The sequence below is a fragment of the Schistocerca piceifrons genome, chromosome 8 (assembly GCF_021461385.2).
Source record: "Schistocerca piceifrons isolate TAMUIC-IGC-003096 chromosome 8, iqSchPice1.1, whole genome shotgun sequence".
NCBI classification, from domain to species: domain Eukaryota; kingdom Metazoa; phylum Arthropoda; class Insecta; order Orthoptera; family Acrididae; genus Schistocerca; species Schistocerca piceifrons.
This window is the reverse complement of record NC_060145.1, coordinates 337,097,148-337,123,572: the sequence shown is the minus strand read 5'-3', so window position 1 is coordinate 337,123,572 and position 26,425 is coordinate 337,097,148. Positions and strand designations below refer to the sequence as shown.

At 39.5% G+C, this 26,425-nt stretch overlaps 1 protein-coding gene across 1 annotated transcript in view; it reads left to right on the top strand.

Annotated features, from left to right (window-relative positions):
* The first annotated feature begins 913 nt into the window (after positions 1 to 913).
* LOC124711962 (WD repeat-containing protein WRAP73-like) overlaps positions 914 to 26,425 on the top strand; it is an 82,105-nt gene continuing 56,593 nt past the window's right edge. The window contains exons 1-2 of the mRNA XM_047242244.1: positions 914 to 1,137; positions 21,782 to 21,964. Coding sequence (XP_047098200.1) covers positions 982 to 1,137; positions 21,782 to 21,964 — 339 coding nt within the window. The 5' untranslated portion in view covers positions 914 to 981. The remainder of the gene's footprint in view (positions 1,138 to 21,781; positions 21,965 to 26,425) is intronic.

Sequence of the window (26,425 nt, the reverse complement as noted above, 5' to 3'; positions counted from 1 at the left end):
TTTGAATCTCACCAGCTTCATCTGGCCTCGATTTCCCCTCGATGATATCGTGCACTTTTTCAGCACGAGAAATAATATGCAACTGATATTTCTACAGTTGGAAATTTTCTGGATACTGTACGTTTTCAATTTATCCATCTTCGTGTAGGCTGAATGTAAGTCAAACTTCTAATAGTTCCAAACAAAAACGGATATTTTCCACAATAGATCAGCGAAATACGACGGTCCCAGAACTTGAGCGTCACGGTCCACGCTAATAAAACTCCGATCAAAAGCAACGAATTCACAGAACAAAACAAATACCGTAAGTATGCATTCAAGATTCAAGATTCAATTGCCTGGGCTCGTAACCTGATGTCGTTAATTATGTTTGGCAGAAAATCACAGGGCGAAATACGGTAAATTGGAGTGAAAGTAACCTATTGCTCCTTTCTTTATTGCAACCATAAGTTACACCGTAACCGTAACGACAAAACAAAAAATAAAAACAAAGATATAATTTTATAATGTCACGGAACACGGCCGTACACACAATGAACATAAATATCTGGCGCACTCACACCACGAAAACTGAAAATGAAGCCACTAAAAAAGAAAGTCAATACAACAAGCTCACTACTGTCAATAAACCACGACCATGAAAACATAATCGGACGGTTAAATCTTAGTAATATTTCGTTGGCGATGGTGAGGAACCTGATGGATCAGTAGGCCTACCAGTCGTATCCTTACATTCTTTCTCTCTCTCTCTCTCTGTAGAAGAATTAAAGCATAATTCCTATTTTGAGCAATCGTCAGAAATAATTTGCAAGAGAACAAACTTGAAACCCTGTAACTTACATCGAGAAGCCTGTGTTTTCCCGCACACGAACCAATCACTCCTTCGTAAAGTGGCGGGACGGACATACTTTTTAAAAGTTGTTTACATTTTGCTAGCCGAGTGTTTCGTAGTGTTGCTACCGATGTCAGCTGAAATTTGCCATGAGATTTTCTCAGACGTTTAGGACAAGTGGGTGGCATTGTCAATTGTCAACTAATGGAGGATTCATTGCTAGCGCACACCAACATCAGCTCGTAGTTAGAAGATCAGAAACCGGCGAAATTGTTCAGTCCTTTACGTGTGATGACGCTATTGAGGTTAGTGTGTTAGATGTTTAGTGCGATTTGCGTATTATTGTTAACTGTGACGAATAAAGTAGTAGAAATTTTCATCTTTTGTAGTCCTGTCTTCTTCAGTTGCGTGTATTATTACGTTATATTGATAATTTTTGCTTTATGGACCGTTTGACAGCAACTGAATGAAACACAATTTTAGTTTCACTTTTATTTTCTGCAAGGCATCTTCAGTGGCAGGTTGCATGGACGATTTCCTACATATTACGCTCCTGTTACATTTTCGGTGTTGTTGTTTTTCTTCTAAATGCCAATTTGCGGGTTTTCCCCACATTTCACAGCACTATGTACTTGACACTTGTTTCGATGCAAGTGTCAAGTCTATTGATGAGTCTATATTAAAAACAAGTTACAGTACAGGTGAGCTCTAGGATGAGAAAACTACCAAAGAGAAGCAATGAGTTTTTTATGGTTGGCTCCAGGGAATCTCCTTCGCCATCAGTGCCTGGTCTCAAAACCATCAAGCAGTTAGCATCTTGTGTTAGTAAGCCAACTCCAAGTAAAAGAGTAATTCACACTTGAGGAGTCCGCAAACAGATGTACAATTGCAGAACAATTTAGTCCCACCATCATGTAACAGTGAATCAGTTGTAATAAATACCATGCTTTTTAAGAAATGATATTGATAATTTGAATATTCTTTTAGGAAAGAACAAAAACATCACATTATAAGTTAAAGAATTTTGGTTAAGTGAAGGTCAGTTTGATTTGTTTATACCACCTGGCTAACTTTGGTACTGCTAACAGCCTTTACATATGAGCAGAATTTCTTTGGGTTCTGTGAAAGCTCACTTGACAGTATTTTGCTACAATAGTCACTGAAAGCATCACACATTGCTGCCGTAACAGCCAAATTGATTTCATTCAGGATTTCTCTATCTATACTCTATGCTTTTTTTTTTTCACCTGTTATGCAGTAATCTCTGTTTCTTTAGAAGTTTCTTTACAGTGACTGTATACCATAGAGGTTCCCTCCCATTATGAACTGTTCTACTGGATACATATCTGTCTAGTGCATGGTAAACTGTTCTTCTAAACTTGAGCCAGAGTTCCCGTACATGCTCCTGACCTGCGCTGAAAGTTTCAAGTTTCTCATTTAGGTTCCTCTATTGCTACTGAGCCATAAGGATGCTATCTCTTTCCTATAACATTCTGAACACATTTTGTCTGCATGTGAATGGAAAGTGGTTCATTTAAGTAATATCATAAAATCAATTATAAAATTAAGCAGCTCAAAAGCAGATGTCATTTATGGCATATCTTATTTTGTATTTAAAGAAAAGTAAGAGTCATAATAGCATACTGTCTTTGTTTACTTATAAATTGGATATTTACTAGTAGTTGTTTTCCAGCATGTTTAAAAATGACAGTGGGCACACTTTTACACACAATCTTCTCCAGGATACAGTTAAATAGTATTGGTGATAATCCATCACTCTCTTGCCCACCTGTCTTGGAAGTTATGCCTGTTAAGGTTTCTCTGATAATGTTTGCCAGCTTGTTTTTGACTCCAAATTCTCTGATGATCCTATCGAGGGTCTGTCTATCCACTGAGTCAAAGGCTTTTTGAAGTCAATGAAGGATACCACTATATTTTAGCCATTCAGCAGTCGTGTTGGATTATTCATTTCAAATTTAAAAGCTGTTCAGCACGGGAGCGGCCTGTTCGGAACCTACCCTGTTATTCTCCAAGTTGTTTATATAGGATTCCTTCAGTTCCATTCAGCAGTACCTTTGAGAAGATTTTGTAGGTGGGTGGGAGTAGTGTCATGCATCTGCAGGTTTGTCACCTTTCTGATGGAGTGGGTGGATCAGTGCCATTTTTCATTCATCTTGCAGTTTTTCTGTCTCCCATTGCTGGAAGATTCGGTGTAAATTGTCAAGGATTCCCAGTTCTGCCCTTTTCAGAATTTCTACTGATACTGAGTCTTTTCTGCTGGCCTTGTTGTGTTTGAGATATTTTAGGGTTTCCTTTATTTCTTCTTTTGTTGGTCACGTATCATCTTCTAGGTTCTCAGGAGGAGCCAGAAGTTCCAGTTTGGTGGCTGGAGATGGGCAGATGAGCAGCTCCTCGAATTATCTGGCTTGTGTATTGCAATATTCTTTATTGTTCAATCCAGTTTTGCTCTGTTCATTTTTGAAGCTTGGGAGCTGGTATCCTTTGAGCTTGTTGTTGAAAGTTTGAGAGAAATCTCTTTTATTAATTTTTGTGAAGCTATTCTGGAGGTTTTGTAATTTTGCATTCTCAAGTGATCATTTTACTCTGCAGAATATCCTTGATGTTTCTTTCCTCTGTTTTCTGAATTGTCCCCAGTGTTCCGTATTTCCTGAACTTTTCCATCTTCATCATGTGTTGACTCTCTCTTCAAGTGCTTTCTCACATTTGTCATTCCACCAGATTGTCCGTTTTGTCTTTTCCGGACAGAGTGTTTTCTTTGTGGCTTTGCCAGATCTCTGTTCTAGAGGAGTGGTTTTCTTCTATGATTTATAATGTCTTGATTGATGTTCATTATATTTGGTCACTTTGGGGGGGGGGGAGGGGGGTCTCTCTTTCGTTTTGGTGGGAGAAAACGCATTTTAACTTTGGAGAGGTAGTGATCAGAATCGAATTTACCATTTATGATTACTTTAACATTCATCACTTCTCTGTTGTTTGTCCTGATTATTGCTACACAGTCTAATTGGAATTCTCGTAGGTTGGAATTTGGAGATAACCATGTCTTTGCTTTTCTTGGGAGTTTGCAAAAATGAGTTGACATTAACTTCAACTGTAAAGTTTTTCAGAGTCCAGTGAGCCTTTCTCTGTTCCGATTTGTTCTCCTGTGTGCTGGATAGTCTCTCACTATGTCTCTATACTTTCTTTCTCTCCCAATTTGTGTGTTGAAGTTCCCAGTAGGATTTTTGTATAATTCACAGTTATCTGGAAAATTTCTCTTCCCAGCAGATCCCAGAAGTCATGTACAGGGTGATAATAATTAAAGTTACACTTTCAAAACAATGTACAAATAACACCACTAATCAGAATGGTGGCAAATTACAACGGAATATTATTGGAGAAGGAGAAAAACGTATGACTGAAGGAAAAAAATAGTGTGATAATTGATCAGTAGGTTGCACTGTATGCATCAGAGTATGTAAACGAAAACACCTCATGTGCATGACCTATTGAAGTTGGTATAAACACACTGGGTACACATCTTTTCCTCCTTTTGCATCTGCAAAGTTCACCATGACTTTCTCAATGCAGGATCACGCTCTGTTTGTAAAGCTGCATTACAAAAATGATGAGTGTGCACACATCACTCTGCAGACGTTCCGGACACTGAAGGGTTTGAAAAAAGTCGTTGGTCCGATGACTGCCGTGGGTCTAGAAAAAATGATTTGGAAATTCGAAAAGACGGGTTCTTTTGGTCTGCAACACATGGGGGAAATCAATGATTTGACGTCAGTGGAAGCAGTGGCCACAGCAATGCAGGAGGAGGTGAGTGGTGGTGTGCAAGCACATAGTTCACGGAGAATTGCCCGAACATTGGACATACCTGTGAGCACCATGCGTAAAATCCTACGAAACATCCTTCTTTGCTTTCCATTCAAAATAACCTATGTGCATGAGTTGCTTCCTGATGACCTGCCAGCAAGAGAGACCTTTGCTTCGAAATTTCATGCTCACATTAAAGTGGACAATGGTTGGTTGTGGTAGATTTTGTGGACACATGAAGCCTACTTCTATGTGACAGGATATGTCAGTGCACAGAACTGTCGAATATGGGCAATGGAAAATCCACATGCAAATCAACCAGTACCACTTTATCCTGAAAAGGCATCATTTATCATAGGGCCGTATTTTTTTTGAAGAGACTGGTGCTTCTGGTCCTGTTACCTGTACTGTCACTGGTAAGCACTGTGAGTGTCTTTTACACAACCATGTCATTCCAGCTCTCCAACAGGGTGGATGTGTGGATGGGATCATTTTTATGCAAGATGGCGCATCGCCGCACATTGCAGATCCAGTTAAGCAGCTGCTGAAGCGCCATTTCGGAAGTGCTAGAATTATCAGCTGCCATTTCCGTACAGCCTGGCTGTCCCAATCACCTGATCATAATCCGTGTGACTTCTGGCTGTGGGGCTATCTGAAAGATGTTGTGTTCTATGTTCTGACTTAGCTGCACTGAAGGCACGCCTTGCGCAGCACATTCTGAACGTGACCCCGGAAACACTTCGGTCAGTTGTGGAACATGCTGTTTCTCGATTTCAACTTGTTGCAGAAAACATTGGGTCGCATACTGAACACGTTTTGCGCCAGCCACACGGAAATTAATAATCCGAATTGAATTTGATTGATACTTTTTATGTAGTTTTTGACTTCAGGACAATTAAAAACCAAAGTGATTGATGCTTTTTATGCAGTTTTTGGCCTCAGGACAATTAAAAACTGATTTTTCCCATCCGATGTGATATGACCTTGCGTGATGGATGGGCTTACATAACTAACAGTATCACACTTGTACACCCATACACACAGAGTAGTAAAGTTTGTTTAACATCAAACATACACCTTAGGCATTGTCGTATGATTCATTTATTCATTTGTCATTTGTAGTCGACCACTATTAAATGATGATGATTATAGTGCCATCTATTGCTACATTTTTTAACTTTTTAGTTTTCTTCTGCCATATATTTCCCCCTTCTCCAATAATATTCTGTTGCAATTTGACATCGTTCTAACCAGTGGTGTTATTTCTACAGCAGTTTGATAGTTTGACTTTAATTAGAATCACCGTGTACTTTCTGTGGGTTCTTCTTGTTTTTGTGCTTGATTATCGGTATGAATAATCTTTCAGATTTTGATGAAAAGTCTACGATGCTGTTCACTGTTGCTTTGCTTATGTAAAAGGCAGTCCCCAGGAGAGGGGTATTAATCATTATCTTTATTGCTGGCTTTCCTTTGAATACTCTGTAGTGTTATGTGTCCATGATGTGCTTGTCCAGGAATCTGGTCTCTTGTACAGCAGGATGTGAATTTCTTTCAGGAGCTTTTCCAATTTTTTCTGGTTCCTGACTCAGAGGAGTGAATTTATGTGTATGGTCCCAATGAAGTATTTCTTCCTAAATTTCAGTTTGGAAAGTGTTTCAAGACACTCTGACTCATGTCATATGCAGGTGGTGGGACTCCCCAGGATCCCAGGTCCCGATTCCTTTTTCAAGTTACCACCTGGGGTAGTCCTCTCATTTAGCAACTTTTCCATTGTGCATATGAAATTGTTTTGTGTAGGTGGAGGAAATACATTCCAAAGAAAGATCAGATTGTTACTCCAAAATGATTGTTTTTCATAGTTTACTCCACTTGGTACTTCAACTCTCTCACCTGTTAGGAACTGAGATTCTTCTTCCACCTTTGAGACTGTTGACTGGGTTTCACCTAGTATCCGTAGGCAGGGGGCTCTTACTGGGTGCTATCATCCGAAGCCAGATGGACTCAGGTTTTCAGGTTTTTTTTATGAGGTTGTTACTCCTCCCCCTCCTCCTTCCTCATCTCTTGTAAATGAGGCTCCAGGCTTGGGACCGGCATAGCGGAGTTAAAAAGTCTGTTATATTTTTTTTATCTTTTTTGTTGGAACTAGTTTTGCTTAATTTTATGTCAGAAATTCTAGTACAGTGGATGTATCATGTCATTGAAATCTTTGTCTTCTTAGGTATAAGCAAAGTTCAAATTTTCACCTCTCTTCTATTTTTTGGGTACTATCATGGACAAGTGATAATTTGGTTTTTGTATGCATGTATTTATTTATTGTAATTTCATGGTAATATTTAGCATAACGCTGCTTCTTGTGTGTATTACTCATCCTTCCAGAGTGAAACACAACCCTCCCTTAATTCAGTATACGTTCTGTAATTTTTTTTCATTATATCATTATTGTCATGTAAGTTCCATTGGAACTCTGTATAATTTGACACATTCCATATCCTTAAGATTCATGATTCACTCGCTCCCTTGATCTATGGAACACTAAATAAATAAATAAAAGTGAGAAATAAATATTATTTATATTTCCAAATGGTTAACATAACACAACGTGTCTTTTGTGTTCATGTCGTTCCCAACTTGAAACTGTTACTTTTGCTTTAATGGCGTGCTTGATCCACAAGATATTTTCTTTTGTTTTGCCTGTCCATATCTGCAACAATTTTTGCTGTTCACTTAAGGGCTTCATTCATCTTTGTTTAATCTTCGCGAGTAAAGGAGACCACTCACCGAAAAGCAGAAGCATGCAAGAAGAGCATGCAAAAAAGAAAGAAAACTTGCTAGCTGTTGGAGTAGTCATTTTTTGAGCTAGATTACACACACACACACACACACACACACACACACACACACACACACACACACACACACACACACCCCTGTGCCCCCACATTGCGCCAACTGGACATAAAGTGCCAGTACTGCATTTGAGCGTGTCGACTATGATGGGATGGGGGATTGAGTCGGGTGGGTTGGAGGAGAGACGGGCAGAGGGGTTGGGAGTGTGTGGCAAGTAGCTTGGAGGAAGGCAGCCAGTTTGCCAGCTAGGAATGCAGGAGCTAGGATAGGCAAGTGCATGGTCTAGACATGGGATGCACAGTTGTCAGAGCCAATGGGGAGTGATGTAAGCTGAAGGTGACATGGGGACGTGTACTGGTGGTGGGAGTGATAGGATGGAGGATGAGAGTACTTGTGGGGTGAAAAGTGTGGAGACAGTGAGACATCTGAGGACCCTAGTCCACCTGCCGAAATAGAGCACTGTAGTTATACATCCAGCTGGGACCATGTAGGGATAGAGAGAGAGAGAGAGAGAGAGAGAGAGAGAGTGTGAGTGTGAGTGTGAGTGTGAGTGTGGTATTCCTAAAGTATTTATATTCTACCAGACCTTTCCTTCAGTGCTGAATTTGTTGTTTAATTTAATTTCATATATTGTTTTCTTAATTGAGTTGTCTTAATCTATATTTCTCACTTTCTTCCTAATCAGTTGTTTTTGTGTCCAGATTTGTATCTTTTGGTACCCTGTACCTTACTGGTATTAGATCACACAAAACTGTGAAGCAGTTTAGAAGTAGCTCAGTCTGTATCATCTGTTTTTTCACATTATAGAATATAGCTATTTCATTTTTAGTTCTCTTTATCAAGGTATTTGTATAACATTACAGGTATCATAGATCATGTAGTTACAAAAATTGTTATGCAATATGTAAACAGAGTACATACATAAAGAAATTAAACTATTATTGCTGCCAAACAAAGTACTGTCTATTTCTTAAATCCTTATCTATACATACATTAAATCTAATACTAGGTCATAGCGGAAATAAAAACTAACTTTAAAATCATTAATATTAAATACATTATAAATAATGAAAGTGATGTTTAAGACAATTGTAATTTATTTTTTAGTAACTATTATTAGTTAGTGCAGCATCTTCAAGGAGATAGGTGCAAGGAAAACATGATGATGAATACTTGAAGTACCTTGAGCGATGTTTGATGAGTACCATATTTTAAGAATGATAATTGAACTATGAGACAGGCGAAATACTCTCAGACATCAAGAAGAATATAATAATTCCAATCCCAAAGAAAGCAGGTGTTGACAGATGTGAAAATTACCGAACTATCAGCTTAATAAGTCACAGCTGCAAAATACTAACACGAATTCTCTACAGATGAATGGAAAAACTGGTAGAAGCCGACCTCGGGGAAGATCAGGTTGGATTCTGTAGAAATATTGGAATATGTGAGGCAATACTGACCCTACGACTTACTTTAGAAAATAGATGAAGGAAAGGCAAACCTGAGTTTCTAGCATTTGTAGACTTAGACAAAGCTCTTGACAATGTTGACTGGAATACACTCTTTCAAATTCTGAAGGTGGTACGGGTAAAATACAGGGAGCGAAAAGCTATTTACAATTTGTACAGAAACCAGATGGCAGTTATAAGAGTCGAGGGACATGAAAGGGAAGCAGTGGTTGGGAACGGAGTGAGACAGAACTGTAGCCTCTCCCCGATGTTATTCAATCTGTATATTGAACAAGCAGTAAAGGAAACAAAAGAAAAATTCGTAGTAGGTATTAAAATCCATGGAGGAGAAATAAAAACTTTGAGGTTCGCTGATGACATTGTGATTCTGTCAGAAACCGCAAAGGTCTTGGAAGAGTAGTTGAACGGAATGGACAGTGTCTTGAAAGGAGGATATAAGATGAACATCAACAAAAGCAAAACAAGGATAATGGAATGTAGTCGAATTAGTCGGGTGATGCTGAGGGAATTAGATTGGGAAATGACACACTTAAAGTAGTAAAGGAGTTTTGGTATTTGGGGAGCAAAATAACTCGTGACGGTCGAAGTAGAGAGGATATAAAATGTAGACTGGCAATGGCAAGGAAAGTGTTTCTGAAGAAGAGAAATTTGTTAACATCGATTATAGATTTTAGTGTCAGGAAGTCGTTTCTGAAAGTATTTGTATGGAGTGTAGCCATGTATGGAAGTGAAACATGGATGATAAATAGTTTGGACAAGAAGAGAATAGAAGCTTTCGAAATATGGTGCTACAGAAGAATGCTGAAGATTAGATGGGTAGATCCCATAACTAATGAGGAGGTATTGAATAGAATCGGAGAGAAGAGAAATTTGTGGCACAACTTGACTGGAAGAAGGGATCGGTTGGTAGGACATGTTTTGAGGCATCAAGGGATCTCCAATTTAGTGTTGGAGGGCAGCGTGTAGAGTAAAAATCATAGAGGCAGACCAAGAGATGAATACACTAAGCAGATTCAGAAGGATGTAGATTGCAGTAAGTACTGGGAGATAAAGAAGCTTGCACAGGATAGAGTAGCAGTCTCAGGACTGAAGACCACAACAACAATTGAACTATACAGTGCCAATTTGAGGCATTAGTGGATTTGATAGTTACACCTCTGAACGTGAGTACTATGAGTGAGCTTGAGAGGAAGGTATGTCCAGAAACTAAATACTGTTTTGAGAAAAAGCTGGTTAAAGAAATTTTTCAAACCAAAATTTATTTTTACAAGAAGGGGAATTTCTTAAACTATTTTTCAGTGTTGTTGCCACTATTGTTCAGATGTTTGTTGTAGCAGGAAATTAACTTTTCTATATCCTCTTCATAAAAGATGCCACCATTGAAGACTGCTACTGCCGAACACTGGTTTTTGCCTTGTCATTGCTGGCAAAGTGCCTTCCTCCAAAAGTGTGCTTGTAGTTAAAGAACAGGTGGTGGTCAGAAGATGCGAGGTTGGACCTCGATGGGTGATCAAAATGCTCCTGACCAAATTGTTGAATAAGGTTTTGAGCAGCCACGGCAGAATGGGGACATGCATTGTCATGAAGCAACACAGTGCCTTGACTAAGCATCCAGTGCCTTTTGTTTTGAATGGCAAACCAAAGTGTTCTGTGTTTTACAGTATCTCACCACCCTGACAGGACACAACCCCAATTATTTTTTGTGCTGATAACTTTGTTCTGAATTTTAATTTTTTGCAAGACCATGAGTGGCTTGTTTTTGATTCTGAAGTGACAAGACAAATCAAAGTTTTATTACTGGTCACAATTCTGTTTAAAAATTCATCTCCCTCACCACTGTACTGGGTAAGAAATCTGAAAGCACTCCCAAGCCAGTTCATTTTGTGGACATCAGTAAGCATTTTCAGAACCCAACGGGGACAAAATTTGTGAAAATTTAAGTGATTTGTGTCAATCTCATGCAAAATAGTTCTCTCTCTCTCTCTCTCTCTCTCTCTCTCTCTCTCTCTCTCTCTCTCTCTCTCTGTGTGTGTGTGTGTGTGTGTGTGTGTGTGTGTGTGTGTGTGTGTGTGTGTGAACTCATCACAAAGCATTGTTGTTGTGAACCATCTGTTCGCATGAATTTTCTCATTTGTTTTTTCTCAACCAAACCATCATGGACAAAAGGAGGCCGCCCACACAATGCTTTGTCATGAACATTGGGTTGCCCATCATTGAATTGTCTCACCCACTTTTTCACCGATCCATCATACATTTTCACCATGAATGTTTACAAGTTAATGACGGATATCAGTTTGCTTAACATTCTTTAAGTTAAAAACCCATATTACAGAACACACTTTTCAATCGGCAGTCTCAGAGATTGTCTTAAACATTTTGAGTGATCACTAACAAATATAAACACAACGTTATCCAGCTTTAGTAGCATCAGTGGAAAGACAATGAACCAAAGAAATTAGTGTGAATGTGTGGAACTATAACACTAGTGCCGCAGTGGCGGTAGAACAAAACAGTACCTACGTTGCAGACACATGTTGTACTTTCTGCTGCAAGAGACATGGAATTAATAGCTGATTGATATGTTGGAGTAAGCCTTGCAAAACTTTGAGAAAATCCAGGAAAATAGTGGAGATGACCTGTAAGATATCTTGTCCCACTGAGGTAGACACATTTACTCCAAAAGTGGGAAGGGAGAAGGGTTTCTGGGGGAGTCCCAAACCCAGACTTTATGCTATATTTTAAAATATGTGTCTGATCCTATATGCTGTTCTTGAGCATGGGATGAGTCGGCTCTCTGTAAGCAGCTGGAAATTGACCTGACTACTGCAAGTGAATTTAAGCTGCTATGAATGGCTGAGTTGAGAGGGCTGCTGAACATTGTGAACCAGAAATACCAAACATACCTACATTGCTGTCCTCTCCTGTGGATCATTTCTTCTCTACAGAAAGTATGTGATGTATCACTATTCATCAACTCAGCTGTAATTGGCATGTTAGTTGTAGGGTTAGGGATCAGGGAGAAGGCATTCACAATCACCAGCAGGGAAACTGCAGCAAAGGATGGGAAGGAATGTCAAATGGTGAGTATGGCTGGGGGCTTCAGTCATTGAAGAGGGTGTTCCATCAATCATTGAGGTAACAGAGTGCACTCGACTGCTGATTGCAATGCATGTTGGAACAAATGATACCTGTTGTATAGGCTCTGGCATAATTCTTTGACCATTCCTGTGACTGCAGAGATGATGAAGACAAGCTTTACTCATAGAGTTTCAATGAAGCTCACAGTTTGCAGCTTTGTCCCCAGAACTAATAGTGACCCTCTAGTCCTAAGTTGAGCAGAAGGCAGGAACTAGGGACTCCAATGGTTCTACGACAAGACAGGCTGTGACTTCCTAAACTTGCATTAGTGCGCTTAAGGTTGAGAAGTATAGGATCCCCCTAAATGGGTCAGGCATGCACTGATCAGAGGCTGCTATCCCGGTTTTTTTTAGATTAGGATATTCTCCATCAAGTCCAGATAATGATAGTTTTAGGAGACTCAGAAGTGTTGGTGTAAAATAAAAAATAAAAAAATCCTTTGCTGGGTTGAATACTAAAACACTAGTGATTAGCTGCCAAAGAATTCACAAGTGCCACTGTTTGAAGCACTCCTCAAAAGCAGTGGACCTCATATAATACTGGGTGCAGAAAGCTGGTGACAACTAGAAATTTAAAGCACTGAGATTTTTGGAGAAAATGTAAGTATATGTCAAAAGAATAGGCTAATGGGAACTGGAGGTGTGGTGCATTTGTCACAATAGAAAAGAAACTCAGATCCATCAAAATACAAACTGATGCTGCATGTGAGATTGTTTGTATAAAACTTAGTATCAAAAATGGGCATAAACTTACTACCATTGTCTGCCAGACTCACATACATAAGTATTCGAAAACTTTAGAGAAATTCTCAGTTTGCTAGTACGTAAGTGTCCCAATGATACTAAGTATATCAGGGTCATTGTGGTAAATTACGGTTTTGTAAATGGGGGCATGGCAAAATGTATTGTAAAACATTACTAAATGCCTTCTCTGGAAACTACCTAGAACAGATAGTTTGGAAGCCCACTCATGCTGGAAATATATTGAATCTAATGGCAAGGGATAGATCTGACCTCTTTGAGGATATCCACTTTGAAACCATTATCTGTGACCATGAGACAGTTCCCACAACGGAGATTACTTAGGTACAAAGGGCAACTAAACAAGTAGGCGGATCTGTATGTTCAGCAGACCTGAACAGGAGCATGTAGAAGAACTGTGGGTCAGGTGTAAAAGAATATTGACTATGTGCTTAATAAGTATGTGCTTATGGAAGGGACCCCCATGGTATACAGTCACTGTAAAATAAAAAAAAAAAAAAAACAAACGCTAAAACGCTGCTGCATAGTAGGTGTAAAACAAAGCATAGGGCTACAGATAGTGATGATGAATGAAACACACTTTGCTTTTCAGGAGGGAAATGCACGAAGCATTCAGTGATGTCCATAGCAACATCTTATTGAAATATCTCTCTCAAAGCTCAAAGAAATACTAGTCAAATGTAAAGCCTGTTAGTTGTGCCAAATTGAGTGTCCAGATACTGAGGGGCAAGACAGGAACTGCTGTTGAGGATAGCAAAGCAAAAGCAGAAATGCTGAACTCAATTTTCAAATAATATCCACATCTATTGCCCAAATTAAATTCTTGCACCACTGCAAAGATGAGTGCTAAAACTTAATATGTAGCACTGACAGCTAAAATCACTCAAATAGAAGAAAGCTCCAGGGCCCTGTGGAATCTGTCAGATTCTATACCATATTTGCAGCTGAGTTATACCCTCTTTTAACCATAATATAACATCCATCCCTTAAACAAAATACTGTGCCCAGTAATTGGAAGGTAACACAGATCGCACCCGTCTACAAAAAGGACAGTAGAAATGATCCACAAAACTTACTGTTCAGTATCCTTGCCTTCTGTTTGTTGTGGAATCTTAGAACATATTCAGAGCTCAAATGTAGTGAGAGCAGAATGACCTCCTCCACACCAACATGGGTTACAAAAGTGTCGGTCACGTGAAACCCAACTTGCACTTTCATTGCTCGACATTCTGAAAACCATAGATGTGAAGGCATTTGGATAGTTGCAATATTTCTTGACTTCTGAAAACCATTTGATTCAGTACCACACCTATGATCATTATCAGAAGTATGATCATATTAAGAGAAACTTGTGACTGAATTGATGATTTCTTGGTTGGGAGGATGCAACTTGTTCTCTTGGATAGAGTGTCATAGACAGATGTAGAAGTAACTTTATGTGTTTTGAGAATGAAAACATGGTCCAAGAAGGCTGTATTCTTTTTATTATTTGTGCAACTGCCCAATTTCACCTTGGGTCATTTTCAAGTACATGTCGTAAGCTTCCAGGTTCATTTCTTAACCTTAAGATATGTGCTTGAAGATTACCCAAGGTTAAAATTGGTTGATTGCACAGATAATAAAAATGCAGCCTAATTGGACCATATTCTCGTTCTCAAAACACATTGATGCTGTAGCCCCCACAAAAATAAAATCTTAAAAAAACCAGATGTGCCCATGAGAGTGCGTTGAGAACATTCGTGTTAATGTTGTACTTTAATGACATTACAGACAACATTAACAGTAACCTCAAACTTACTGCAGATGACACCATTGCCTATAACAAAGTACTGTCTGAAAGAAGCTGAAGAAATATTTAGTCAGATATTGAGAAGATTTCCAAGTGATGCAAAGACTTACATCATATTTTAAATGTTCAGAAATGTAAAATTATGCACTTCACAAAATGTAGTATCCTATGATGACAATCAGCAGTTCACAATTAGAATTAGTCTATTCATACAAAAAACCTGGATGTAACAGTTTGTAAGGAAGTGGAACAGAGCAATCAAATAGATCAGTTGTAGGTAAAGCGGGTGGCAGATTTTGATTCATTGGTAGAATACTAAGGAAGTGCAATCGCTTTACAAAGGAGACTGCTTGTGAAATACTCATATGACCTGTCCAGTGTTTGAGATCCATTGCTAACAGGACTAAAAGAAGATATTGAATGTATATAAAGAAAGACAACAGGAGTGTGGTCACAGGTTTGTTTGAACCACACGAAAAGCTTATGGAGATTCTGAAGAAAATTAACTGGTAGTCACTTGGAGGTAGATGCAAACTACATAATAAAAGCCTATTTACAAAGTTTTGTGAGGCAACTTAAAGTAATGAGTCCAGGAGTATTCTACATCCACCAACATGATGCTACTGTAGGTATTGCAAGGATAAGATTAAACTAATTACAGTTTGCACAGACACATTTAAGAAATCCATCTTCTCTCACTCCATGTTTGAATGAAATTGAAAGAAACACTGATTATTGGTAAATGAGAAGTACTCTCTGCCATGCATTTCATAATGATTTGCAGAGTATAATTGTGGGTGTAAATGATTACCTTCTACATCTACATCTACATTGATACTCCGCAAGCCACCCAACGGTGTGTGGCGGAGGGCACTTTACGTGCCACTGTCATTACCTCCCTTTCCTGTTCCAGTCGCGTATGGTTCGCGGGAAGAACGACTGTCTGAAAGCCTCCGTGCGCACTCTAATCTCTCTAATTTTACATTCGTGATCTCCTCGGGAGGTATAAGTAGGGGGAAGCAATATATTCGATACCTCATCCAGAAACGCACCCTCTCGAAACCTGGTGAGCAAGCTGCACCGCGATGCAGAGCGCCTCTCTTGCAGAGTCTGCCACTTGAGTTTATTAAACATCTCCGTAACGCTATCACGGTTACCAAATAACCCTGTGACGAAACGCGCCGCTCTTCTTTGGATCTTCTCTATCTCCTCCGTCAGACCGATCTGGTATGGATCCCACACTGATGAGCAATACTCAAGTATAGGTCGAACGAGTGTTTTGTAAGCCACCTCCTTTGTTGATGGACTACATTTTCTAAGCACTCTCCCAATGAATCTCAACCTGGTACCCGCCTTACCAACAATTAATTTTATATGATCATTCCACTTCAAATCGTTCCGCACGCATACTCCCAGATATTTTACAGAAGTAACTGCTACCAGTGTTTGTTCCGCTATCATATAATCATACAATAAAGGATCCTTCTTTCTATGTATTCGCAATACATTACATTTGTCTATGTTAAGGGTCAGTTGCCACTCCCTGCACCAAGTGCCTATCCGCTGCAGATCTTCCTGCATTTCGCTACAATTTTCTAATGCTGCAACTTCTCTGTATACTACAGCATCATCCGCAAAAAGCCGCATGGAACTTCCGACACTATCTACTAGGTCATTTATATATATTGTGAAAAGCAATGGTCCCATAACACTCCCCTGTGGCACGCCAGAGGTTACTTTAACGTCTGTAGACGTCTCTCCATTGATAACAACATGCTGTGTTCTGTTTGCTAAAATCTCTTCAATCCAGCCACACAGCTGGTCTGATATTCCGTAGGCTCTTACTTTGTTTATCAGGCGACAGTGCGGAACCGTATCGAACGCCTTCCGGAAGTCAAGAAAAATAGCATCTACCTGGGAGCCTGTATCTAATATTTTCTGGGTCTCATGAACAAATAAAGTGAGTTGGGTCTCACAGGATCGCTGTTTCCGGAATCCATGTTGATTCCTACATAGTAGATTCTGGGTTTCCAGAAATAACATGATACGCGAGCAAAAAACATGTTCTAAAATTCTACAAGAGATCGACGTCAGAGATATAGGTCTATAGTTTTGCGCATCTGCTCGACGACCCTTCTTGAAGACTGGGACTACCTGTGCTCTTTTCCAGTCATTTGGAACCCTCCGTTCCTCTAGAGACTTGCGGTACACGGCTGTTAGAAGGGGGGCAAGTTCTTTCGCGTACTCTGTGTAGAATCGAATTGGTATCCCATCAGGTCCAGTGGACTTTCCCCTATTGAGTGATTCCAGTTGCTTTTCTATTCCTTGGACACTTATTTCGATGTCAGCCATTTTTTCGTTTGTGCGAGGATTTAGAGAAGGAACTGCAGTGCGGTCTTCCTCTGTGAAACAGCTTTGGAAAAAGGTGTTAAGTATTTCAGCTTTACGCGTGTCATCCTCTGTTTCAATGCCATCATCATCCCGTAGTGTCTGGATATGCTGTTTCGAGCCACTTACTGATTTAACGTAAGACCAGAACTTCCTAGGATTTTCTGTCAAGTCGGTACATAGAATTTTACTTTCGAATTCACTGAACGCTTCACGCATAGCCCTCCTTACGCTAACTTTGACATCGTTTAGCTTCTGTTTGTCTGAGAGGTTTTGGCTGCGTTTAAACTTAGAGTGGAGCTCTCTTTGCTTTTGCAGTAGTTTCCTAACTTTGTTGTTGTACCACGGTGGGTTTTTCCCGTCCCTCACAGTTTTACTCGGCACGTACCTGTCTAAAACGCATTTTACGATTGCCTTGAACTTTTTCCATAAACACTCAACATTGTCAGTGTCGGAACAGAAATTTTCATTTTGATCTGTTAGGTAGTCTGAAATCTGCCTTCTATTACTCTTGCTAAACAGATAAACCTTCCTCCCTTTTTTTATATTCCTATTAACTTCCATATTCAGGGATGCTGCAACAGCCTTATGATCACTGATTCCCTGTTCTGTACATACAGAGTCGAAAAGTTCGGGTCTGTTTGTTATCAGTAGGTCCAAGATGTTATCTCCACGAGTCGGTTCTCTGTTTAATTGCTCGAGGTAATTTTCGGATAGTGCACTCAGTATAATGTCACTCGATGCTCTGTCCCTACCACCCGTCCTAAACATCTGAGTGTCCCAGTCTATATCTGGTAAATTGAAATCTCCACCTAAGACTATAACATGCTGAGAAAATTTATGTGAAATGTATTCCAAATTTTCTCTCAGTTGTTCTGCCACTAATGCTGCTGAGTCGGGAGGTCGGTAAAAGGAGCCAATTATTAACCTAGTTCGGTTGTTTAGTGTAACCTCCACCCATAATAATTCACAGGAACTATCCACTTCTACTTCACTACAGGATAAACTACTACTAACAGCGACGAACACTCCACCACCGGTTGCATGCACTCTATCCTTTCTAAACACCATCTGTACCTCTGTAAAAATTTCGGCAGAATTTATCTCTGGCTTAAGCCAGCTTTCTGTACCTATAACGATTTCAGCTTCGGTGCTTTCTATCAGCGCTTGAAGTTCCGGTACTTTACCAACGCAGCTGCAACAGTTGACAATTACAATACCGACTTCTGCTTGGTCCCCGCATGTCCTGACTTTGCCCCGCACCCGTTGAGGCTGTTGCCCTTTCTGTACTTGCCCAAGGCCATCTAACCTAAAAAACCGCCCAGCCCACGCCACACAACCCCTGCTACCCGTGTAGCCGCTTGTTGCGTGTAGTGGACTCCTGACCTATCCAGCGGAACCCGAAACCCCACCACCCTATGGCGCAAGTCGAGGAATCTGCAGCCCACACGGTCGCAGAACCGTCTCAGCCTCTGATTCAGACCCTCCACTCGGCTCTGTACCAAAGGTCCGCAGTCAGTCCTGTCGACGATGCTGCAGATGGTGAGCTCTGCTTTCATCCCACTACTGAGACTGGCAGTCTTCACCAAATCAGATAGCCGCCGGAAGCCAGAGAGGATTCTCGTTGCAAAAGTGAAGAAAATTGCACATGGAAGGAAATTATGAAGTCTTTCTAAAGTCATTTGAGAGAATGCACCAGTGCATAAACCTACATCACTGTACTTCAGAAGCCACTAAGCCACTGTACCGTGAGTGTGAGATAGTATGTACTTCGGCAGTCGATCATCCCCCTTCCCCCCCCCCCCCCCTCCCCACCGCCACCACTGCCACCACCACCACCACCACCACCACCACCACCACCACCACCACCACCACCTCTTTCCCCTTCTCCTGTTCTGTTTTTGAATGATGTTCAGGAAAAATGAATGATGGTAAGACTCCATATCAGCTCAAATTTCTGTGATGATCCCCATGATAATTTTGCAATATATATATATATATATATATATATGAGGAGAATTTGAGCCCTCGTGTACCATCTGTCACTGAAATTTGGTGCATGTTTAGGTGGCATATAACGGCTCTATAACTCTCACTTGGGATACATTTATGTATGACTGTTTCACCATGTTAGAACTTGGCAAGTCATTTGGAACTTCTGGAATGTGCTTAATATAGTCACAAAGCTGGTCTGATACTTCCCAGGCTCATGATTTGTTCATTAGGCTACAGTGCAAGACCAACCTAGGGGTTATAATCTAGTGTCTTCTTGACTTCGTGGACAAACTTGGGAAACTGTTTTCCACAAGGTTGCTGTTTGTAGAATCTGTATTGATTCCTAAAGAGGAAATATTTGTTCTTCAAAAAGGACATGAGCATAAAATGTCCCTTAACTCTGAAAGGGTTTGATGGCAAACCTTTAGTTTGTGCATTTGTTAGATGACTTGTGTCTTTACCAATCATTGAAATGCTGTGTTGCTCCAGCTCTTTTGCATTAGCTATATTGAATTATTCTGACATTTCACCACCTTCAGTTATCTTACCTTCAAGCCATTTTAGTTGACTTTCTATTCTGCAATCACTTCAAACATCTGTCTTTTCAGTGTGTATGCAATGTTTGAAAGGGGACTGTTTTAAACCCTTTTGCAGTGTCCCTTTTCTGGAAGATCAGAATAAGTGAGTGACTGTATGGATCACATTGATTGATTTATCGACATTCCTTAACATCAGAAGTAATAATTTTTTTTTTATTAAAACAGCCACAAAATTTACACTTTTGACTTACCTGAGCATTTCCATCCTTCACACCACTGCATGATGTGCAGATGTTTACAGCATATTGTACTGTATTTTTCACCTGTATCCACAATACCCCACATCCTCATCATCAGATGTTTGATGTTGGTTGCTCAGATAATTTACAACTGTTTTCTATTGCACTGTTTAAGAAAGAATATTTTGCTACCTATCTTAACATCCCTTTTGCCATTTGGTGTCATTGATGCTATAACATCCTTAGTGCCACATGTCATGCTTATGAATATTCCCCCCACCCCCCAACAAAAAAAAAGAAAAAATCCTGTATGCATATGACAGGTACTATCTAAGTAGATGCTTTCTGTGTGGAGAGCCCACCTGAACTATTGAGTAGGACTCTACAATGATCTTGTCAACAGCAGAATCATGAAATCTGCAGGTGAGATCATTGCATAATTGTCAGAGTTTCTCGTTCAAGCCCTCTACTTGATTCTGAACAGGAGAAGAATGATTGTTCGTGGATAAGGTGCTGCAAATTAAGTCAAGAAGGAGGCTATGATGATTTGTGGAGGTAAGTGTTATGCTGGAGCCATGGTAGGCCCCTGAGGGCTGGCAACCCATATTACACCACAGAGGACAGGGTTGTCTATGTCCAAGACATACCAAAAGCACCATGGTAAACATCGGCTATTTACATACAAGATAATGGAAACAGACATTCCGAGCACTACTTCCTGCAGGGGAGCTCAAGACACAGCCTGCAGGAAGTATCAGTACGCCGAAACCTGATTGGTTGGATACAGATATTTAGAGGCTAGAACCAGCCCCGAAGTTCAGTTCACTCCAGATGCTGACCTCGTGGATTTTGACTGCTGAAGATTAGGTCTCCGTCTCTGAATTGGGCTTTTACTAGTTACTAGTGTGTGTGTGTGTGTGTGTGTGTGTGTGTGTGTGTTTTACCATGAACCTTTGTGGAAAATTAGAAGTGAACTTTTGTTTGCCTCAATTCTCAATTAGGAGACTTTTACTGGCATTGTTATTGTTACATTTCTTTTGTTCTTTAGTCATCGACCTTGTAAACTTACATAAATAAAAGTTGTGTTTGTGAAATATTGCAAATTGTCAGTCACAACAGTAGGTACTTAGAATTTCAGTGATTTATGCAAACACTGAGCTATTGTGTACAAACATTCCTCCATTAGGCTGAGATCTGCAATGCAAAAATTTTTGAAGAGTTACAATTTGTAGTGATAGTTTTATGTTCAGAACTGATAACAAGAAACAAAAAGAAGTTAAACAAGGCAGCATTTATCAAATTAGGAAGTTAGCAGTAGTATTTCTTCAAAGGACTGCTACAGTGAAATGCAGTAATTCAGGATGTCATCTGGTTAATTTGGTTATTTTGCTTCATTGCTGATGGATTGAAGTCACTGACTTATAACTGTATAGAACACACTATACCAAAATGCATCCCTTTATGGCAACTTGATCGAATTCATTAACTAATTTACATAATGTCATACATGAGAAAAATATGGACAACATGAAATAGGATAGATTGCTACTAACCACAAAGAAGATGTGTTGAGTGGTAGACAAGCACATTAAAAGAAGACTGCTTCAGATTGCTTTATGGTGCCCTGATAGCGCGCGCGCGCGCGCGCGCGCGCGCGCGCACACACACACACACACACACACACACACACACACTCTCTCTCTCTCTCTCTCTCGCTGACTATAGACAAGTTTTCTGTAAGTTATTGTTACCAACTACTTTTATAAAGAATTACATCAAGCAGTCTTCTTTCAATGAACCCAGCTTCCACTCAATGCCTGTTTCATATGGTTAGCTGCAAGCTATCTCATTTCATATTGTAAGAAAAACTGTGATGGATTGTATGTTTTTTCACTGGCAAATGTTTTACTTTTCAGTCCCATTGTTGATAAATCTTTTTTTTTTTTTTTCCTTCTTCTGCAGAAAATTGCATGGTCTCCGGATTCTGAATACTTGCTGTGTGCACTCTACAAAAGATGCAGAGTGCAGATATTTTCCCTTACTGATTGTGACTGGAGGTGCAGAGTAACAGAAGGCACGAGTGGTCTCATAGATGCTTTATGGTGTCCTGATAGCAGACACATTCTGACCATAGGTGAATTCTATGTAAGTTTTTCTATCCATCTAGCTTCATAAAAAATTTTAATATCGTAATGTCCTGAATGAAGTGTGAATAATGACCAGGAGAGCCTATTTAGCTTTTAGCCAAAATATTAAATGTAAGAAGTATTCGTGACTCCTAGGCTTTGTACGTGAGAGTGTACACATAGGTGCGGTAGTGCTTCACCCAACAGACCTGATAAATAGGTTATTTTTATCTTACCTGTCATGTAATGTATCATTTATTGTCAGTTTACGACATTATTGTGACTGAAGGAAATTAAGTATGTTGTGTCTGAGAAATGAATGAGCATTTGAGCAGGCACTACAGCTGTATTCAGTACTTTAGAGTATAAATTTTTGCTGGGAACTGATGGTAGTAAAGACCTATTGGCCTGTTCATGCATAATTTACAATAGGATTAACATTCCATTCCAGTATATTTATACTTTAGTAAAGGTAATGGCAAATAACAACTCTGTTTTGAATGGATTGTGATGTGTGTCACCACAGTACAAAATATGAGAACTATTTCTGTCATCATCTTATGTACAGATATCAGGCATATGCCTATTCAGTTTTCACAGAATTTATGTCCACCATTTCCTTGGTCAATGAATGTCATTCCCCTTCCTTTTGAGTACTTGTTCAGGATTTTTTTTGAAAGTCTTTAATCTTCTATTCTATTCACATGTTTACATCTCTCTCTGTGTTAAGATGTTTCCTCATTAACAGCATGTACATTGAACTCATTTCAAAATCAAACATAAACCAGGTGATATGATTGAAGTACAAAGCTAGATTATGTGCAAAGGGATGTTCCCAGAAACTGGCACATGATTGTGAAGAAACTTCTTCACCTGTTGATATGTATGAATCAACTTGTAGTCATTTAGCTTTGAATAGTGTGTGATATCAAAATGAAGCAATGTAATATGGAGACTGCCTTCCTTGATAGTGATTTGCAAGCCTGCCTGATGGAACAGCCTGAAAGTTTCATCTATGATTATGCAACTTTAGTCTGCAAATTAAAGAAAGTCCTTTATGGACTGAAGTGATCTCCTCAGTGTTGGAATCAAAATATTGTTGTCCAGTTATTTGTCTTTTCAAACAGCTTTATTCAAATATTTGTGTGTTTCATGTCCAGGTCGATGCCCAATAGGTGTTTTTAGCTATTTTTGTTGATGACTGACTAGTTCTGAGTAAATCAACAGCAGCTGTAAATAAAATACTTGAAGAATTCAGGATTCATTTTGAAATTGTGGTTGATGATCCAAAGCTTTGTAGGACTGGAAATCAGGCAAGAATTTGAAAGTTAAAAATTGCCCATGTGTCAAGAGGACTATATTCAATTGCATCTTAGAATAATTCAACGTGAACAACATCCAACGCCTACTTATTACACTTTATAGTTGAACTTACGACAGTGCTCATTTGTTGCCACTGTAACAAGACCAGACATAATGTCTTTTGTTATTCAAGTATGTCAGTTTCTCAACAACGCTGGACCTGAGCATTGGACTGCAATTAAATGCATCCTAAAATATCTACAAGTTTCAAAAAACAAAGGTATTGAATGCAGTGGTAGCAGTCTTGAACCTCTTGTGTACATGGATTCTGATTTTCCTACACCTGCATCCACATGATTACTCTGCAATTCACAATTAAGTGCCTGTCAGAGGGGTCCTTCAACCACCTTCAAACTAGCTCATTACTGTTCCACTCTAGAGCAGCATTCTGGGAAAACACACTTAAATCTTTCCATGTGAGCTCTGATTTCTCTTATTTTATTATGATGATTATTTCTCCCTGTGTAGGTGGGTGCCAACAAAATATATTCACACTCTTGAGGAGCAGACCCTGCTGCAACCTAGAATGCCTTTGTTTTAATGACTGCCACCCCAATTAACATGTCATATCTGTGGCACTCTCTCCACTATTTTACGATAATGCAAGATGAGCTGCCCTGTTTTGAACTTTGTCAGTGGTCTTCCTCAGTCCTACCTGACGTGGATCCTGCACCACACAACAGTACAGCAGAAGAAAGTGGACAAGCATAGTGTAAGTAGTCTCTTTAGTAGCCCTGGAAACATTGATGTTCATCGTTTAACGTTGGGCTATGTCAGTGTACTAACAAGTGGACTTGTTACCTGGCCATCTCGCCGGCAAAAATCTGTTGCCAGATCTGCAACAGAAGCAGCGTATGCAGCAGTATCCGAATGAGCTGCTGAAATAATGTGGCCTTGCTCATCCTTACAGGAGCTCAGTGTCAACATGGAGCAACCAGCTCAGCTCTTTAAGGACAATCAGAGTACACTGCAGTTGTGGAAATAATAATGAACGTCACAAAAGGACTAAATATATGGACATAAAGTTTCATTGCATTCAGTAGAAGGCAAACGATGGTTCTATTATTTTGTCCTATGTCAAGTCATATTAGTTGGCAAACATGGTTGCACAAGTAGTTACCAATGAAAAGTACAAAATTAATTATAGGTCATTATCAATTGTGTTTTGGTCTAATGATGTCAGAAGTCTATATAATAATCATCTTTGAGCTGTGAAGACAAGTGCTGGCACGTTTCATTTCTTCATTGTATCGGAAGGTGTCAGACAGGGTTGTATTCTGTCTCCCCTCCTCCCCCCGCCTCTGCCCATCAACTGTTCAATATCTATGCAGAACATGTCATTAGGAATGCTCCTGATGGTTAGACTCTCGGAGGCACCTCAATCACCTCTATTGGTTGTAGAACTATTAACAACCTGTGATTTACTGATGGCACCGTGCTTTTAGCTAGCAGCTAAGATGGACTTGCCAAACCACTAACAAAAGTAAAGGATGTTAGTCTATCATGGATTAGACATCAATCTCAACAAGTCCAGTCGATCAAGGAGCAAAGCTTCAACTTAAAGGGGGATTAAAGGAAATGGAAACCATGCATTCTTTCATCTATCTTGGATCAAGCATCTGCAACACAGGAATCGGTGAAGATAAGATGACAGATTACGCTAGTGTGGGTGGGTATGAAGAAGCTTCCCGAGATCTGTCAAAAAAGAGCAATAACAAACACCAAAAACGTTAAGCATGTTGAAACCCACATATTTTTCCATCTATTTGATGGTTGCAAAATGTAGACACTTAAGGCGAGAGATAAGCAGCATATTGATGCATTTGAGCTTTGGTACATGCACAGGATGGTGTGCATAAAATGGACTGAAAGAAGAACAAATGTGTCTGTTATTGAGCTCTTAGTATTTTCAGATGCCTTTCTTCTCATGTCAACCTTAGAGTTTTCCAGCTCTTTATTAATTATTGTGATAAGAGATGGAGAAAATCTAGAGAATATAATTGTGGAAGGGAATATCTAGTGCAAGAGAGTGAGAGGAAGAGCAGCAAGTGGGGGATGTATCAAATTAAAATTATCTGTGGTATACCCTGTCAGCAGGCTATAAGAAAAGCTGGTAACCATCTGGGATGGAGATGCTTGGTCCATGTGGTCACTAATTTCGGCAATTAGTATGACAAGTTGTGATATTGATGATCAACTGTATGTTTAAAACAGCAAAAATGAGTTGGAGTGTTATGTATTATGGCATGTTCTGCTGATTATCTTGTGATGTCTGTGTGCAGGTGGACAATATCCTTGTTAGTGCATCTGATATTTTTGTATGTTTCCTACTTCCGAATGACATATAATCTTTTATTCCTTGGAATACTTTTTTGTTGTATTACCATTATTAATTGAGTCTGTTCTGCATCTTACTTTTGAAGTGCATTTTTTTCTTCTATTCAAGTGATAAAATTTATTCATCCCAAACTGAAATAACTTGATTACACACTGTTTTATATACTGAAAAACCCTACTTGATGGGCACTTGAAGATAGAAGCCAATTGGCCCATGAAAGTTTACTTACAAAGTTTTGAAATCAGTATTAAGTGAAGAATCAATAGAGATATTCTTCAGTCCCATACTTATCATTCTTGTAGGGATCATAATGGTAAGATTAGGCTAATTTCAGCTTCCTCAGAGCCATTTAAGCAGTCATTCTTCCTGTGCTTCATGCACTATTGAAACTGGAAGAAACTTAACACGTAGTACCTTGTATGTTTGTTCTGCCATGTACTTAATTGGTTTGCAGTGTGTGTGTGTGTGTGTGTGTGTGTGTGTGTGTGTGTGTGTGTGTGTGTGTGTGTGTGTGTGTCTAAAATGTAATGAAACTTCCTGTGAGAGGGGAAAATGTAGAAATAGACTTGTTTGTTGGACCAGTTTACATACTTATTCTTTGTACTTACCTTGCTTACAAGAAATTTTCCAACAGTAGCTTTACCATAAATGTTTCTCTGCCTGCGTTTTACACTCGGCAGAGAGTTATGTGACTGTGGTGTTATCAAAGGTTACAGCCCTCTTTATTGTCCTCATGTCTCTACTAGGATATTGCATTTATGTTTCACTATTGCATTTAGC